The 16348-nt window shown below is 54.2% G+C and overlaps 1 protein-coding gene across 1 annotated transcript in view; it reads right to left on the reverse strand.

The window, feature by feature from the left end:
* Window positions 1–1707: 1707 nt before the first annotated feature.
* LOC308578705 (protein Shroom4-like) overlaps window positions 1708–16348 on the reverse strand; it is a 39849-nt gene continuing 25208 nt past the window's right edge. The window contains exons 4-12 of the mRNA XM_081179172.1: window positions 13924–15985; window positions 12770–12834; window positions 10641–11408; window positions 10423–10459; window positions 8294–8387; window positions 7942–8188; window positions 5353–5515; window positions 4500–4775; window positions 1708–3461 (exon numbers count right to left, since the gene is read on the reverse strand). Of these exons, the coding sequence (XP_081035298.1) occupies window positions 3192–3461; window positions 4500–4775; window positions 5353–5515; window positions 7942–8188; window positions 8294–8387; window positions 10423–10459; window positions 10641–11408; window positions 12770–12834; window positions 13924–15985 (3982 nt within the window). The 3' untranslated portion in view covers window positions 1708–3191. The remainder of the gene's footprint in view (window positions 3462–4499; window positions 4776–5352; window positions 5516–7941; window positions 8189–8293; window positions 8388–10422; window positions 10460–10640; window positions 11409–12769; window positions 12835–13923; window positions 15986–16348) is intronic.

Here is a 16348-nt window from a genome sequence, read left to right on the forward strand (position 1 = left end):
GCGTTGAGGGGGTGGGAGGAGAAAGATACTGTAACACTCTCCTCCAGCTCCAGCTCATAGGAGTCCTCACCCAAAAAGGAGTTTCCTTGCTGGGAAACAAGGTATTTTGGTACCTGAGGTGGACCCCAAGATGGCACATGCAAACCCAGGCAGGGAAGAAAGGATGAGGGAAGATCAGGAACAATGAGAGATTGACATTGGGAACTGCTGCCTCTGTGGACCCTGCTGCCTGAGCTTCACTTTGCCTCATGGGCGGGTCGATCCTCTCTGGGAAATGCCAGCTCCAGTCTACAAGATGTCTGAGGGGCATGAAGATGGAGAATTCAGGGGGCAGGCAACTCACAAAGGCCTGATTTGCAAGCAGAAGGCATGGATGTGGCAGCAGAGGAGGCAGGAAGAGACTGGCAAATGGGATACGAGCCCAATAGAACATGGGTGGCCCCTCGCTTTGTGTCTACATATAGTGAAGGCACTTTGCCCAAGAGTACAGAGATCAGGCCCGCTTGGCTGGCAGCTGCATTAGGATTCCCCAACCCAGATGGCTTGACTGTCTTCCCGACGAGGGTCTCTGAAGAAAGGAGCCACAGCAGCCACCCCACCCCCCTCCAGCAAGGACTTGTGCAAATAAAGGCTGCACCTTCTCAGGACACATGTCTTGCTGCTGGCGCTGAGCCCAAGACATTTTGGCACCTGAGGCAGACCCCCAAATGGCGTCCTCCCTCCCCACCAGGGCAGAGGAGGTGAGAGAAGATCTACATCAGGAACAACAACAACAACACGTTCATATCTTTATATATATATTTGGGGGGGGGGGACTCAAAGCAGTTTACAACCTAAATTAAAACATCAAATAAAACAATCCAGAAGAAAACATTACAGAAGAAAGTCAAATATAAAGTATACATTTAAAGCAACATACAACTATCAGGAAGCTAAGATATCTACATTAGGAACAAGGGGGGAGGAAGATCAACATTGGGATCTGCTCCTGTGGATCCTGCTGCCTGAGGTGGTCACCTCACCTTGCCTCATGGCTGGGCCAGCTCTGCCTTTTACACAGGCAGGGAGCAGGGGGCCCCATCAGCACATGGTGGTAGGGGGGGAGCAGAGGCTGGCTGTACTGGGGGAAGCCCTTTTCAATAATAATGCAATAATTTCATTATTTATATGCCACTCATCTGACTGGGTTGCCCCAGCCACTCTGGACAGCTCCCAACAAAATATTTAAAAGACAGTAAAATATCAAACATCAAAAACTTCCCGATACAGGGCTGCCTTCAGGTGTTTTCTAAAAGTTATGTAGTTCTTTATCTCCTTGACATCTGATGGGAAGGCGTTCCACAGGGTGCTACTACCAAGGCGGCCCTCTGCCTGGTTCCCTGTAACTTCGCTTCTCGCAGTGATGGAAGCACCAGAAGGCCCTCGGGAGAGGGACCCCAGTGTCCGGGGTGGAGACGCTCCTTCAGGTAAACATGGCTGAGGCTGTTTAGGGCTTTAAAGGTTCCCTCACTGTGGAACCAACACTTTGAATTGTGCTTGGAAACACACTGGGAGCCAGTGAAGATCCCATAGGACCGGTGTTATATGGCTCCAGCAGCTGCTCCCAGTCACCAGTCTGGCTGCCGCATTCTGGATTAGTTGTAGTTTCCAGGTCACCTTCAGAGCTACCTCAGAGCTACCTCCAGGTCACCTTCAGAGCTACCTGCAGAGCGCATTGCAGTAGTCCAAGCAGGAGATAACCAGAGCATGCACCACTCTGGTGAGACAGTCTGCGGGCAGGAAGGGTCTCAGCCTGCATACCAGATGGAGCTGGTAGACAGCTGCCCTGGAAACAGAATTAACCTGTGCCTCCATGGACAGCTGTGAGTCCAAAATGACTCCCGGGCTGCGCACCTGGTCATTTGGGGGCACAGTTACCCTGTACAGGAACAAGGAGTCCCCCGCATGTCCCCCCATTCTCCCAAAACAGTACTTCTGTCTTGTCAGGACTCAACCTCAATCTGTTTGCTGCCACCCATCCTCCAACTGCCTCCAGACACTCGCACAGGACCCTCACTGCCCTCACTGGTTCCTCCGATTGCCTCTGGGTAGAGCTGGGAGGGTTCGGTGGCAGATCAAGGAAGCAGCGGCCAATCTGCAGTGTGCAAGGGGCTTGCTGCAGCTCCCCAGGCCATGAGGGACCCAGAGAGAGGGAGGAGGAGGAGGAGGAGGAGGAGGATCTGCAAACAGGTCCTCAGCCCCCCCCCCCACGATTGTGCAGGAAATGAGCAGAGCTCAAAACAACTTGAAACCGCAACTCCCCAGCAAGAGATCTTGATATGGGGAAAGATGAGGAATTTTTTCCTGCCCTTAAACTTGGCAAGAGAAACTTTAGATTGAGGTGCTGGGAGGGGAAGGAGAGGAAGGAGGCAACTGGAACAAAAGGAACTGGAAAGCATGTAGGGGTGCTGTTTCTGTGCTTGAAGCCTCCCTCCCACAAAAAACCCCACCCTTGCAGAGAAGCCACTTCCAGAGGGCAGGGGAAGGGCACAGACTCCTCTGAAGCCACCACAACACATCCTAAGCTTAACATACCAATGAGAGCTGCAGGACATGTTGCCCTCAAGGGATGTGGCTGAGATTTGTGTTGGCCCATCCCAGTCACCCCACCCCCACCCCTCACAATTATCTCGGTGAAGGAAAGCTAAGATAGGAATAAATTAATTAATTGTGCAGCAGGAGGCAGGAAAGGCAAGCCAGGCCTTGGAATAAGCGGTGGGCGCCAGAGGAATATGCTGCTGTTTAGGGGAGCTTCCTTGGCTGGGGGGTTGGTGGCTCTAGAGGGGAGAAGATGGAAAGTTATCCAAGGCACTCAGGCTGCCTCCCTGGGAGTCCTCATCCCAGTGGAGCTCCAGGAATCCCTCCCTCACCTTCCTGAGCAGCTGCTGTCATTGTCTTCCCAGCAAAGCACACTTTGGTTGAGCCTCCAACCCCAGCCATGGAAGAGGAGGGGTGAGGATGCAGTGATCTGGCATAGCAATCTTTGGCAACGATTATAATTGTCCTGAGAGCAAGAAGGCACTATGAGCACAAAGCTGGCCTGCAGTCCCCTAAGGGAGGCACCAGCTGAATATGAATTGGTACGGTTGGAGAGGACCCTGAGGGTCATGTAGCCCAGCCCCTGTGATGCAGGAAAGCCCAGCTGGCTTTGGTTAGTACTCCCTGGGCCCCCTGCGCAGGCTCTCCCGCAGGCAGCGCAGCTGCTCCTCACCTAGTTTGATCTTGTCCTCCAGCTGCCGCTGCTGAATGATGAGTGCTGACTTCATGCGCACAAAGTGCTGGTAGTCCTGCAGCTGCTCAGCAGGCAGACAGCGTGAAACACTGGCGAAGACCAAGCGCTCCCGACGGGAGACATGGTCCTGCAGCTCCTTGGCATCCTCCAGCTGCGCCATCAGCTGCCGCTTCTTCTCCAGGAGGGCCAGCTTGATTTGGGGAAGGGAGAAGAGAGGGAGCTGTCAAAACCCAGAGCAGGAAGACCAGGAAGCAGGCACAGGACACCCAGGCACACATGCCCACCCTCAACAGTGTAGTGCAGCAGCAAAAAAAGCTAACGCTCTTCTAGGCTGCCTCAACAGAAGTCTTCTGTCCAGATCAAAGGAAGTCATGGTCCCACTCTATCCTGCCTTGGCCAGACCACACCTGGAATCCTGTGTCTAATTCTGGGTGCCACAATTTAAGAAGGATGTTGACAAGCCGGACCGGGTGCTGAGGAATGCGACCAAGATGATACAGGGTCTGGAAACTGAGCCTTATAAGGAGCAGCTGAGGGAGTTTGGTATGTTTAGCCTGGAAAACGGAGAGGAGATATGATAGCACTTTTCTATCTAAAGGGCTGTCACGTGGAAGGTGGAGTGAGGTTGTTTCCTCCTGCTCTAGAGGGGAAGGACCCAAAACACTGGCTTCAAGAAGTTACAAGAAAGGAGATTCTGACTAAACATCTGGAAGAACTTTCTGACAGTAAGAGCTGTTCAACAGTGGAACAGACTCCCTCAGGAGGTGGTAAACTTTCCATCCTTGGAGGTTTTTAACATCTCATACTATCAGAAAGGTCTTCCTGGTGTTTAGTCAGAATCTACTTTCCTACAACAAGATCGGGTCCTGCCCTCCAGAGAAGGAGAAAACAAGCTTGCTCCATCTTCCATGGGACAGGATATCTCCTCTCAACTCTCTCACTCTCATTTTATCCATGCTCAACTTCCTCTGCTGTTCCCCATCAGGCTTGGCTTCCAGACCCTTGATCACCTTGGTTGCCACCCTCTGCACATGTTCCAGCATGTCAATATCCTCCTTAAACTGTGGTGCCCAGAATTGGACTCCAGATGTGGTCTAAGGCAAAATAGAGGTGGGGGTGAAGAGGAGGCAGCAAACATCTTGGTCTGGGGACAAGGAGCTCCCAAACAGGAGAGAGGGGCCTTTCAGAGCTGCATTTCCAGAGGTCGCCCACCCCACCTGCCCTGTACCTTCTCCTCTTCTGCAGTGGCATCCAAGTCCAGGCTGCTGAGGGCATTCTCCACCCTTGCCAGTCGCCCTGAGAGGGACAACAGGAGGTTGACCACCTTCTCCAGGTCTCCGATGAAGAGGCGGAACTTCTCGTATTCATGGGGCTTGCAGACCCCCTTGACATGGTTCTCCACCTCTCTGCCCAGCACCATGTTGGCATTCATGTCATCATGCAAGCCCCGCTGAGCCTCCTGCAGCACCCCCAGCTTCCGACTGATGCTCTCAATCAGCTGCACCTGGAGGCAGGAGAGATTGCAGTTGGGGTGAGGGGTTAGTTAGGGGGGACAAGTGCCACGGGAAGAGACTGGCTGCAGCAGAATCAGGCCAAAGGGGACCCATGTAGCCCAGTATCCTGGCCAACCAGTACCCGATAAATGGGGAAAGCCCAAAAGAAGATCACCAGCCTAGCAGTAGCACTCTCCCCATCTGTGATTCCCAGCAACTGCTGGGAACTGCTCTGGGACGTGGAGGTGCCAGAGAGCCATCATGGCCGGTAGCAACTGCTACAAGCAGATTATACCAGTGAATTCCATCCATTTGCAGGGTTCTGCTTTGGACACCACAGGGCTTGGGCTCTGTTTGTGCAGAACTGCAATTGTTTCGCAGCAAGCACACACTGTCCTAGTGATGAACAGTGATGGTCCAAGTTCCCAACTCAACTTTTCCAGCCCCCACCCCACCCCCCAAAATACAGGAGCCACTCACTGGGGCTAAGTTTGACTCAAAGAGCTGGACAAGTCTGCCCACTAATCCCCAAGCAGCTGAGCAGGGCCTGGAAACTGAAGTGGAAAAGCCCACCTCCCACCTGCTCACCTTCTTCCTGGCCAAGTCGTGGTCCACCTCTTCCTCCTCCGAACTGGCTCCAGCCCCCTCAGGCAACTCCTTCCTCTTGTTCAGTAGCTCAGCCTTGCCAGAGCAGGAGGAGGTGGGGCTGGCAGCTCCTCCACAGGTTGGGGAGACAGGTTGGCTGGGTTGCCTATACCAACAAAGAGCATTGTGGGAGGGATGGCTCCAAAATGGAGAGGAGGCCAAGGCAACACTGTCTGCCTTCACGTGACCATCTTGTCTGTGAGTCTTGGAAAACCTGCTCCTGCCTTGCAGGTCTTCCCCACCTGGCCTGGAAAGGTGGTGTCTGGACTGACTCCAGCTACAAAAGCTGAGGCTGCCGAAAAGACTCCTGGGCTGAGGTAATGCTTGGGAGTTTTGTTGGGGTGTGTTGTTGCTGTGGTTGATACTAATTTCCTGTGTTTTTATTTTAGAGCTTGTTATGATATATGTGGATGGTGTTCAATCATTACACAATACACAACCATTTTTTGGTGTTTCATTTATTGCAGAGGTCGGCAGCCTTATCAAAGGATGGGCAGGTCGATGCTCCATCCATCGGAGGATGGACCAGAATGTGTGCGCATGCTCGCTCTTCCAGGTCGGAGGAGCACCCGTGCGCACACGCTACTTCCGGCGCTCTTCTGACCCAGAAGTGCACCGGAAATAGCTTGTGTGCATGCGCATGGACTCTTCCCCCACCCATGGGCGCACACGCTATTTCCGGCACACATTCAGGTCGGAGGAGCGCCCGTGTGCCTGCACACAGGCACCATCAACCCGGAAGGCAATCCCTGTGCCACGCTGCGCCGCACCAGTAACAGCGGGCAGCAAGGGGGGGTGGCGGCAGGGGTCGCCATGGGCTGGTTAGACAAGCCTCGTGGGCCGCTACCGGCCCATGGGCCTTAGGTTGCCGACCCCTGATTTATTGTTTATGTCATGTTGTAGTTATGTGTTTTTTAATGTGAGCTGCCTTGAGCGTGGTTTGGACTATGGAGAGGTGGCATACAAATAAGATTATGCATCAATGTATACAGAAAACTGATGGCAAGACACTACACATGAAAAATACTGGGAGGGCAGGATATGCCACGTTGAAGTGGGGGGCATCAAAACCTGCAAAACTGAACATCTTTCAGGGGAAGAAGACAGAAGAGGGAGGTCAGCCGAATGCTTTTGGAGCCCTTTGGGGTTCTAAACAGGGGACTGCAATGGTAGCCCTTTGTCCAATGCATAATTTCCAGCTTTGGAAGACGTTATGAGGCCTTAGGGCTCATCCATACTTACCTTTTGCCCGGCACTTTCCATGAGAACCTGCTCTATAATGCCAAATCAGAACAAACAGCCATTTGGGTTTTCTGTGAATTGCCATTTGCTTCAATTCAGTGGGAAAGAGGGGGCTTTTGTGGGAAAAGCCCGGGGCAGAAAGGCTCAGACATGGTGCTTTAGCGTGCAAACTTGTGCTTAGAAACGCGACACAAAAGGAAGTCTGGATGGTACTGGCAGTACTGCTCATCTCCATGCATGCATGTGTGTAAGAGAGAGAGTTTGGTCTCTTTAACTATTTTGTAACTAAAATAAATGCTTATAATGGGTAGGCTAAAGATTTTCAGGTAGTCAACAGGTGTACTTTTCGTTTCCACTTCTGAACTACTGCTGAATTGCTGTTCCCTTCTTGTTAAATCACTTTGAGCATTGTGTGTGAATGGCATACAAGCAAAGTCATGGTGACGAATTAGAACCATCTTATAAGTAATGCAGCTATTGGCTGACAGCAGTATAAAAAATAAGCTGCCCTCAAGCCCTTGTCCTATCATGCACTGATATCATTGTAAATAATACATATGCAATGTGTCATTGTAAGCCCCTTCAAACTCTACAAATCCTACTATATGAATTCTCGATATATTTACAATAAAACAGCAACTGTGGTGGGGGTGGGGGATAAGTGGGAGTCGCAGGCAGCAATGAGGTGTCCCAAGAGGGGCATCAGCAGAAGGGGCACCCCCAGGGAGACCCCCGGCTCACACCCACCCAGAGGCTGAGGCTCTTCCTACACATTAGTATCCTACCCTTGGATGGTGGTTGCACTACTTTCTTCCCCTCCCACAACTGACCCTCACGGCAATCCTGTGAGGTGGGGCAGACTGAGAAAAAGGGAGCTGCAGGACTTAGTGGGGGTCTGAATGTGGGTCCCCCACACCCTGGTCCTTCCTCAAGGCTCAGAGCCATCCTTCCCCCACCTGTTGTCCTCCAGATGTTAATGGACTTCAGTTCCCATTACCCCCTCCTGACCACGGCTCAGATGGTCTTAATCTCAGGGACGTGGGTTCGAGCCCCACGCTGGGCAAAAGATTCCTCATTGGACTAGGTTGGACTAGATGACCCTCGTGGTCCCTTCCAACTCTACCATTCTATTATTCTATGCTGGATGAGGCTGGTGGGCCCAGGAGGGCTCCTGGCAGGGGAAGGATGCTCTGTGCCAAGGGCCCACATAGCCCCCCCCCCCGGCCCCCAGATCTTGCTGCCCTACATACCAAGAGTTTTTGGGGGTGCCATTGCAGCTGGTGTGCCTACCTGGCTGAGAGTCCCACGGCACCAGCCTGAGGGGGCCACACAGCACCCTCACTGGGGGAGAAGAGGCCCCCCATCATTTCCGCTGCCGTCACCAGACCCAGGGTGGGGCTGAGCACTCCAGCCAGGGAGCGGTCCCTGCCTGCCACGTCCCTCATCAGCTCTTCCGAGTTCAGGCGGAAGGGGTGCACTGAACCCACTGTACCTGGGCAGCAGGCATCTCCTTCAACCCCCTCTAGCTCCTTGGAGGCTGTGAAGGGGGAAGAGAGAGAGAGACAGAGAAGCCCTTTCAGACGGGCAGCATTGCTGGAGAGACAAGAGGCAGGGATACCTGCAGAGGGGAAGCAGAACTCACCAAGGCTGGAGGGGCTGGCTGACACCGGCTCAGGGGTCCTGCTGGCCGATCCATCCTTCCCCTTTTCCCACAGTGGCCTGGGTGTTGCTGCTTCCTCCGGGGAATATGCAGGCCTTTAAGCACAAAACCCACCAGACACCCGATTAAAGACAGGTTAAATAGCTTCAAGCTCAGTGGTTTTTCTACCTTTTTCTTCCTGGCCTGGGAGGGAAGGCCCCGGACTGACTCCAGCTACAAAAGCTGAGGCTACTGAAGGAGCACAGGGCAGCAAGCAATAAAACACCTTAAAAGTAATTCCAGTGCAGAGGCTTTTTGGAATAGGAAAGTCCCGGGTGCTGGGAAGACCTCAGGGATGGCACCTGTCTCATATTTAAGGGGAGGGAATGCCAAAGGAGATATGCCCCTAATTCATTTTTGTTGATTTTCCAAATTTTTACCAAATCAGCCACATGAAAACAAATTTAATACAAATTTTCAGAAAATTGGTTTCCTGCACTCCGTTCATGATGTGTCCAAGGTCCTCCTTGTTGCTGCATTATTTCCCTGATTATTTCTAATTCACATTCCATTCCTTACCATTAACCTTATACTACAATAGTTTTTTGTTCTTTTTAAACTTATTGCCCTTAACCACCAGCCATCCACCTGCCAATTCCTGCACCTACAGCCCCAATCCCTATATTGTGTGGAACTGGACCTCCTGATAATAATAATAATAATAATAATAATTTATTATTTATACCCCGCCCATCTGGCTGGGCCTCCCCAGCCACTCTGGGCGGCTTCCATAAAAACCAAAAATAAAGTAAAATGTCACACGTTAAAAACTTCCCTGAACAGGGCTGCCTTAAGATGTCTCCTGAATGTCAGATAGTTGTTTATCGCTTTGACATCTGCTGGAAGGGCGTTCCACAGGGCGGGCGCCACTACCGAGAAGGCCCTCTGCCTGGTTCCCTGTAGCTTTGCTTCTCGCAGTGAGGGAACCGCCAGAAGGCCCTCGGCGCTGGACCTCAGCGTCCGGGCAGACTGATGGGGGTGGAGACGCTCCTTCAGGTATACTGGACCGAGGCCGTTTAGGGCTTTAAAGGTCAACACCAACACTTTGAATTGTGCTCGGAAACGTACTGGGAGCCAATGCAGGTCTTTCAAGACCGGTGTTATATGGTCTCGGCGGCCGCTCCCAGTCACCAGTCTAGCTGCCGCATTCTGGATTAGTTGTAGTTTCCGCGTCACCTTCAAAGGTAGCCCCACGTAGAGCGCATTGCAGTAGTCCAAGCGGGAGATAACCAGAGCATGCACCACTCTGGCGAGACAGTCCGCAGGCAGATAGGGTCTCAGCCTACGTACCAGATGGAGCTGGTAAACAGCTGCCCTGGACACAGATTTGACCTGTGCCTCCATGGACAGCTGTGAGTCCAAAATGACTCCCAGGCTGCGCACCTGGTCCTTCAGGGGCACAGTTACCCCATTCAGGACCAGGGAATCCTCCACACCTGCCCGCCTCCTGTCCCCCAAAAACAGTACTTCTGTCTTGTCAGGATTCAACCTCAATCTGTTAGCCGCCATAAGATGGCAAGATGATAAGAGTTGGAGCCTGGCAACATCTGGGCCCGCCCTCCCCTGCTCACAGCTTCTGGGTTCAGGCAAGATTTCGGGAGAGGTCCACAAAATCTCACCTGAACACAGACACAGCTGGTGCCTCTTCTTGCTTCTTTGGTGGGGCACCCTCCCACCACGGGAGAAGTGAGGAGAAGAAGCAACTTCTCGTGAGATCTCACACATACCACTTCTCCAGCAGCAGTCAGGTCGAGTGTCACCCACAGCAGCTTCAGAGATGTGAGAAGAAGTGGCAGCAGTGGCAAAACTTCACAAGATCTCATCAGCAGCTGACCCCCACCACATTCCCTTGCTTCTCCAGCTGCCCCTTGAGATGCTGCCACCTGAGGCAGATGTCTCAGTCCACCTCATAGTTGGGCAAGTCCTGTCACCAGGTCCCCATCCTTGCTTTTGGAAAAACAACTCCACGCTACTAGCCCACATGAAGTTACTTGCCATGAGAGTCCTCCTCTTCTGCACCACAGTCTGACCCTCTTGCTGCTTTCTGCCCCCGTCCCAACAAGTCCACTCACTGTAAAGTCTCTTGCTACAGGCTGGATGGGGTTCAGGCTAAGCTTAAAAGGGGGCACAGACTCAAGGGCCATCTAGTCCAACCCCCTGCAAGGCAGGAATCTCAGCTAAAGCATCCAGGACAGATGGCTATCCAACCTCTGTGTAGAAACCTCCACCTGTCCTTTGAGTCGTCAGTATGAAGAGGCCTAGGCACTGATCCTGCTCTCTCCTGCCCAGCTAGTCCCTCCTGAAACCACCTTCCCTACTTCCCTGCCCCTCTGTACAGACCACCACCCCATCCCATGCCCACAACCTATGAGCCCCAAGAGGCAGAAAGCAATGCACTACTTGCCTGGATGACTCACTCTGGCTGCTCCCATCTGGCACTGCCCACTCTGGGGTCCGGAGTGGCGAACTGTTGTAGTGGTAGGGGGAGTGGGGGGCTTCCTGAGGCCTGGGGCTGAGCTGCTGGCCGGCCTCCCCCCACAGCTGCTCCAGAGGCAGGCTCTGAGACCGCTGCCTTGCCACCTCGCTGCTGCTCTGACCGTGGGCACAGGCCTCTTCCAGCTGAGGGTGTGGGCCAGCCTTGGGGGGAAGCAGATGGCTGTGGAAAGCACGGCCGGGGCGGTATTTCTCCCAGTTTGGTGGTGGGGGCCGTGGAGGGGGAAGGCCCTTTTGCTTGGCTGCCCGGGGAGACTCCAGCCGGGCCCCCTCCTCCAGCTTGGCCAGAGGGGCTTCTCGTCTCTCCCTCCCAGAAGCACCGGCCTGCTCTGCACAGAGGCGGCTCTCTGAGTGGGCCCTTTCGCACAGGGGGTGTCTGTGAGGGGTGGCAGGGTCCTCTTTGTAGGCCAGGTTCTCTGCTGCTCGCCCAGGCCTCTTGCCGTCCCAGGAGAGGCTGTGAGTGGGCCCAGTGTGGCAGGAAGGGTGCCATTCTGCCTCGGAGGCCTCTGAGCAGGTCCAGAAGGGGCTGACCCTCGCAAAGCCCACCTTGTGTTGTGCGAGTTCACTGCAAGGAGAGTGAAAGAAGAGCAACCTGCAGCATACCCACCAACATTTCTCTGGTGAAAATAGGGACATCCTATTCCCCATCTTTTCCCCGTCTGATCTGAAGCATCTTTTCCCCGTCATCTGATCTCCCACAGAAGTCATATACAAGTTTGCATCTGTCACCTTGAGCCAAATTACAACCTCCCCGCTGAACCTACATTGAATACAATGGGACATACTTCTGAGCAGACAGGGAAAGGCTCTCTTCACAATAAAGGAATAAATGCACCATGCCTTTCTTGAGAAATGGCTGGCTGCTGGAGAAGTGGATTGTTGATATTTTCCTTCAAAACTACAGGAAGGGCTTCGTATGACAGCTTCACCATTTCCTTCATTTGGTGCTGGAATTTTATTTTCAGGATAAACAGGATTCCGTTTTTGCCCCTACACACAGACACCACTTTTAACTGTTCTCCGAGATGTGGATGGAAGGAAAAGGGAAAATAAGGGCATTCCAAGATCAAATCAGAAACTGGGATGGCTTCCATCATTCCAGGACTGTCCCTGGAAAATCAGGACACTTGGAAGTGAGTGGCAGCAGCCTCTGCAAACAGGACCAGCCCAAGGCATTCTGACACCTGAGGCGAACCACAGAATGGCACTAGGGAAGACAACCCCCCCACACACACACACCCCATCCCTTGTGTTAACACCAGTTCTGCCTCAGCATCTCGGGAAGAAGCTTCTGACAGGAAGTGGGCTTCCAAAAGGCCAGCAAGGGTGTGTTGCTCTCTCCCACCTTCCTGGGTTGCTACAGCCATGGGGCAAACCCCTTCAGTCAGAAGGAAGGTTGGGCCAGTTTGCCCTCTCCACCCTGCCCCAGCTGGTTCCTGTGCCACATTCCTGGCTCTGGTTGTTTCAATGCTCAGTTCCCATTCCTCCTGAGGTTGCTGGTGGGTGGTGCTGGGCCTTCAAAGAAAGGCCCTCATTGATCTTGGTTGTGAGGAATGCCAAGGGTGCCTTGAGGAAGTGGCGCCTCTCCCTAGAGCAAGATGGAATGGGTCCAGCCCCAGCAGCAAACACACAGGACTTAGCAGAGGTGGGGAGGCTCTTCTGTTGCTCCAGCCTACAAGAGTTCCCTCTGTGGGCCTATGCCAGCCTCAGAGCCTCATGCAGTTTGGGGTGAGTGCCGATGACGGAGAAGGGCCTAGCATCTTGCGCGGAGGGGCCCCCAGCAGGAGCACCTCACAGACACCTGGGGACATCAAGTGAATCAGGAAATGCTGTGCCACGTTGCCGTTTTTCCTGCTACCCCACCCCACCCATCTGTGGACACCAACATCTAGCGTTCCTTGCCCACCCCAGGCACCCCCTGTTTACCTCATGGACGGGCTCATCGTCTTCCTGCTGGGTGCAGGAGGCTCCCACTCACCCAAGGAAAAGTCCTGGAAAAAAGGAACAGAGGCTGAGGGTGGTGGCACGAAGGGTCAGCCCACCCATGAAGCAAGGTGAGGCAACTGCCTCGGACTGCAGTATCGTCAGGAGCAACAGATCCCAAAGCCAAACTTTCTCTCCCCACACTTTTCCCCCTGATGTCAATCTTCCCTCTCTTCTTCCCTGAAACAGAGGTAGGCCCAAATCTCGGGTCTGCCTCGGGTGCCAAAATGTCTTGAGCCAGCCCTTGGGGAGGTCTGGAATCCACCAGGCAATGATGAAGACTCTCCTTGGAATGGCTGACCAAGGGAGTAGTCCTATGACTGCCCTTCACCTTGATATGAGACCTCTGTTGATGCAGCCCAGACTAGCATTAGCTTTTATTTTATTTTTATTTTATTTTATGCTGCTGCTGCTGCTGCACCACACTGTTGACTCACATGAAGTTTGTGGTCCTCTAAGACCCCAATATCCTTTTCACATGCACAGTGTCCATATAATAAAATCATAGAGTTGGAAGGGATCCCAAGGGTCATCTAATCCAATCCCCTGCAAATGCAGGAATCTCAACTAAAGCATACATATAGAATCATAGGGTTATGGTTAGGGTAAAAGTACCACTCTATTCTGCCTTGGAGGGAAGCCACCTAGAGACCCATGTCCAGTTCTGGGTGCCACAATTTAAGGATATTGACTAGCTGGAGAATGTGCAGAGAAGGGCAGCCAAGATGGTCAAGGGTCTGGAAACCAAGCCTGATGAGGAGCCTTTGAGGGAGCTGGGGATGTTTAGCTTGGAAAAGAGGAGGTATCTCTATCTTATCTTCTCCTGCTCGAGGAGAGGGCACTAACCTATGGCTTTAAGTTACAAGAAAGGAGATTGCAACTAAACTCCAGGAAGAACTTTCTGCCAGAAAGAGCCCTTTCACAGTGGATCAGATTCCCTTGGGAGATCTTTAAGGAGAGATTGGAAGGCCATCTGCTATGGATGCCTGAGTGGAGATTCCTGCCTTCCCAAGGGTTGGACTAGATTACCCTCAGAGTCCCTTCCAAATCATTCTGCAATCAGTCCTGCAACCCCTCCCACACCCACACCCTCTTACCGCTTGAAAGGTCTTCCTCGCATGCCACGGTCCCCCCTCCTCCAAGAACTTGTGCTGGGCTGGGCAGCAGCAGCCGCGGCAGCGGTTCCAGGCGTGTGAGTGGCAGTGGTGGGCCCAGTGGCCAGATGCTGCCGGCATGTTCCTGTGATGAGCTGCGGGGCACCGATCCCCATAGCAGCAAGCACAGCCTTCCCGGGCAGCACGTGAGCAGGGAAGGGGGCGCCAGTGATCACAGTCTTCCTCACACTGGGCCAATGGCTTGCAAAAGGCAGGCACCTCTGGAAGGAAGTCTTGGTAGGTGTGGGGTGGCGGGGGGTGCAGGAGCCTGTAGGGCTGGTCCACAGAGTGGCGGCGCTGGTCCCTGCGCTGGGAGCTGGCTGGCTGGAAGGAGTCCTGGTCCACCATCCTGGGGAGGGGTACCCCCGCTGGCCTGTTGTTCTGGCAGCTGAAGCCCCCAGAGGACAGCGGCTTGCTTGTCTCCTCAAAGAACTTCCTCCGGTCGGCAAAAGGCAGGAGGCCAGAGTCCTCAGGGGGCGGCAAGGGGCTCCCAGAATCAGCCACCTGCTGGCTCTGATGGTGGGGCTGCAGCTTGCGCTCTGGTGACCACCTCCAGCGGCCCCCTTGACTTCCTCCAGGTGGAGGAGCTCCCTGGGGCTTCCTGGGGCTGGGGAAACCACTGTCTGCTGCAAAGACACTCAGCTCAGAGCCCCAGCGCCTGGGAAGTAGCGCTCTATGCTGGGTCAAGCCAGGAGGCCGGCCCTTGGGCATGGGAGGTGGAGGAGAGTGGGGCAGGGAAGGAGGGACAGGGGGGCTGCCGGGGGGCTCCCCTGCCTCCTCGTTGGACTCCCCCTCCTCCAACAGTGGAGTGGAGCCCTTCGCCTTTTGCAGCTGTGCTTTGCGCCACTGGATCTCGTTCCGCAAGTTGGTGGCAAAGCGGTCGCTGCGCCGGCGCATATGGGCTGAGCGGTGCTGAGACGAGCCCCCCTTCCTGGTGCCCACGATGCTCCCTTCCTCCTCCTGCCCCACCTCCATGCTGGGTGCCTCCTTCAGGCCTGTGCTGGCATCTCCAGTGGGCTGTAGATGCGGGGAGGATGCCAGTTCGACAGAGGCACTCCTGGGTCGCTCTGGCCCCATGTGGCAGCAGCTGCTTTCAGAACGGGGGCTTTGCGCCTTTCTGGGGGAGCCCTGACTCTGATGGGCCCCTGGGTTGCTCCTTTGCTCCATGTGCAGCGGAGACACAGTCCAGTGAGAGCCCTCCTGGGGGCAGGAGACGTGCAGAGCCTGCAGCTGAGCCGCCAGCAGGTGTTCTGGGGCACTGTGACGATGGCTCAGTGCTCCAGCCCAGCAGGCCTTCCAGTGGGGGTCCTGGCTGCCTGTGTGAGGCTTGCCCAAGGGGTGTTCCCCACTGCTCTGCTCACCCGGAAGGGAGTTGGCACTCTGGGCTTCCTTCTCCATGGGGGTGGGCTGGTCACCATGAGAACTCAGCAAGTAGTAGTGCTCTGTGGGCGACTCCTTGCCCAGCTCGGGGTCCCTGCCTCGTACAGAAAGGAGCGTGTCCGAGGTCCAGCGGGCCTTGAGATGAGGGGAGTCCTTCCGACGGCCTTCTGTGTTGGTTGGGGGCAGGTTACAGGCTCGCAGGCTGTCCTGCCTCACTGGTGGCTGGGGAGGGGTGGACACAACAGCTCTGGTAGAGCTGGGGAAGTGACTGTCCTGAAGGCAGGGGGCTGCACTGGCACTGGGGGCAGGCCGGCTGGGCGAGGCGTGCAGGCCCACCGCTGCCACAGCTTCGCCACTGGTCTGCAGGTAACGGGGGTCTGGTGGGAGGCCTTCGGGGACACCGCCGTCCTCGGGCCGCAGGGCAGAGTCGGAGGCGTTGGAGCTGGCCGAGAAGGAGCTGTAGGCAGAGTCCCGCTTGTTCTGGTACATGGTCTGGTCAATGGGAGAGAGGCTGCCCTCGTAGTATGTCTGGCCACCCTGGTCCAAGCTTTCCATGCTCCCAAGGGAGCTGCTCTTGTCTGTGCTGCAGTGGCGAGCGAGGGGGTTCCAGGGCAAGGGAAGATCACTGCGGGGAGAGGGGGGGATCCCTCATTAGGAGGTTGTAGACAAAAGTGCCTGTTGCCAGTAACCTTTCTTATTCATTTCTAAGAATATTTGCATACTGCTTCATTTATTTAATTATTAAATTTATTCACTTGAAGATCACAGGGTGCTTCACAACATAAAATCACAAAATGGGAACACAAAAGACCGTATTTTTTGCTCTATAAGACTCACTTTTTCCCTCCTAAAAAGTAAGGGGAAATGTGTGTGCGTCTTATGGAGCGAATGCAGGCTGCGCAGCTATCCCAGAAGCCAGAACAGCAAGAGGGATTGCTGCTTTCACTGCACAGCGATCCCTCTTGCTGTTCTGGCTTCTGGGATTCAG

The sequence above is a fragment of the Podarcis bocagei genome (assembly GCF_964188305.1).
Source record: "Podarcis bocagei genome assembly, chromosome: Z".
NCBI lineage: Eukaryota > Metazoa > Chordata > Lepidosauria > Squamata > Lacertidae > Podarcis > Podarcis bocagei.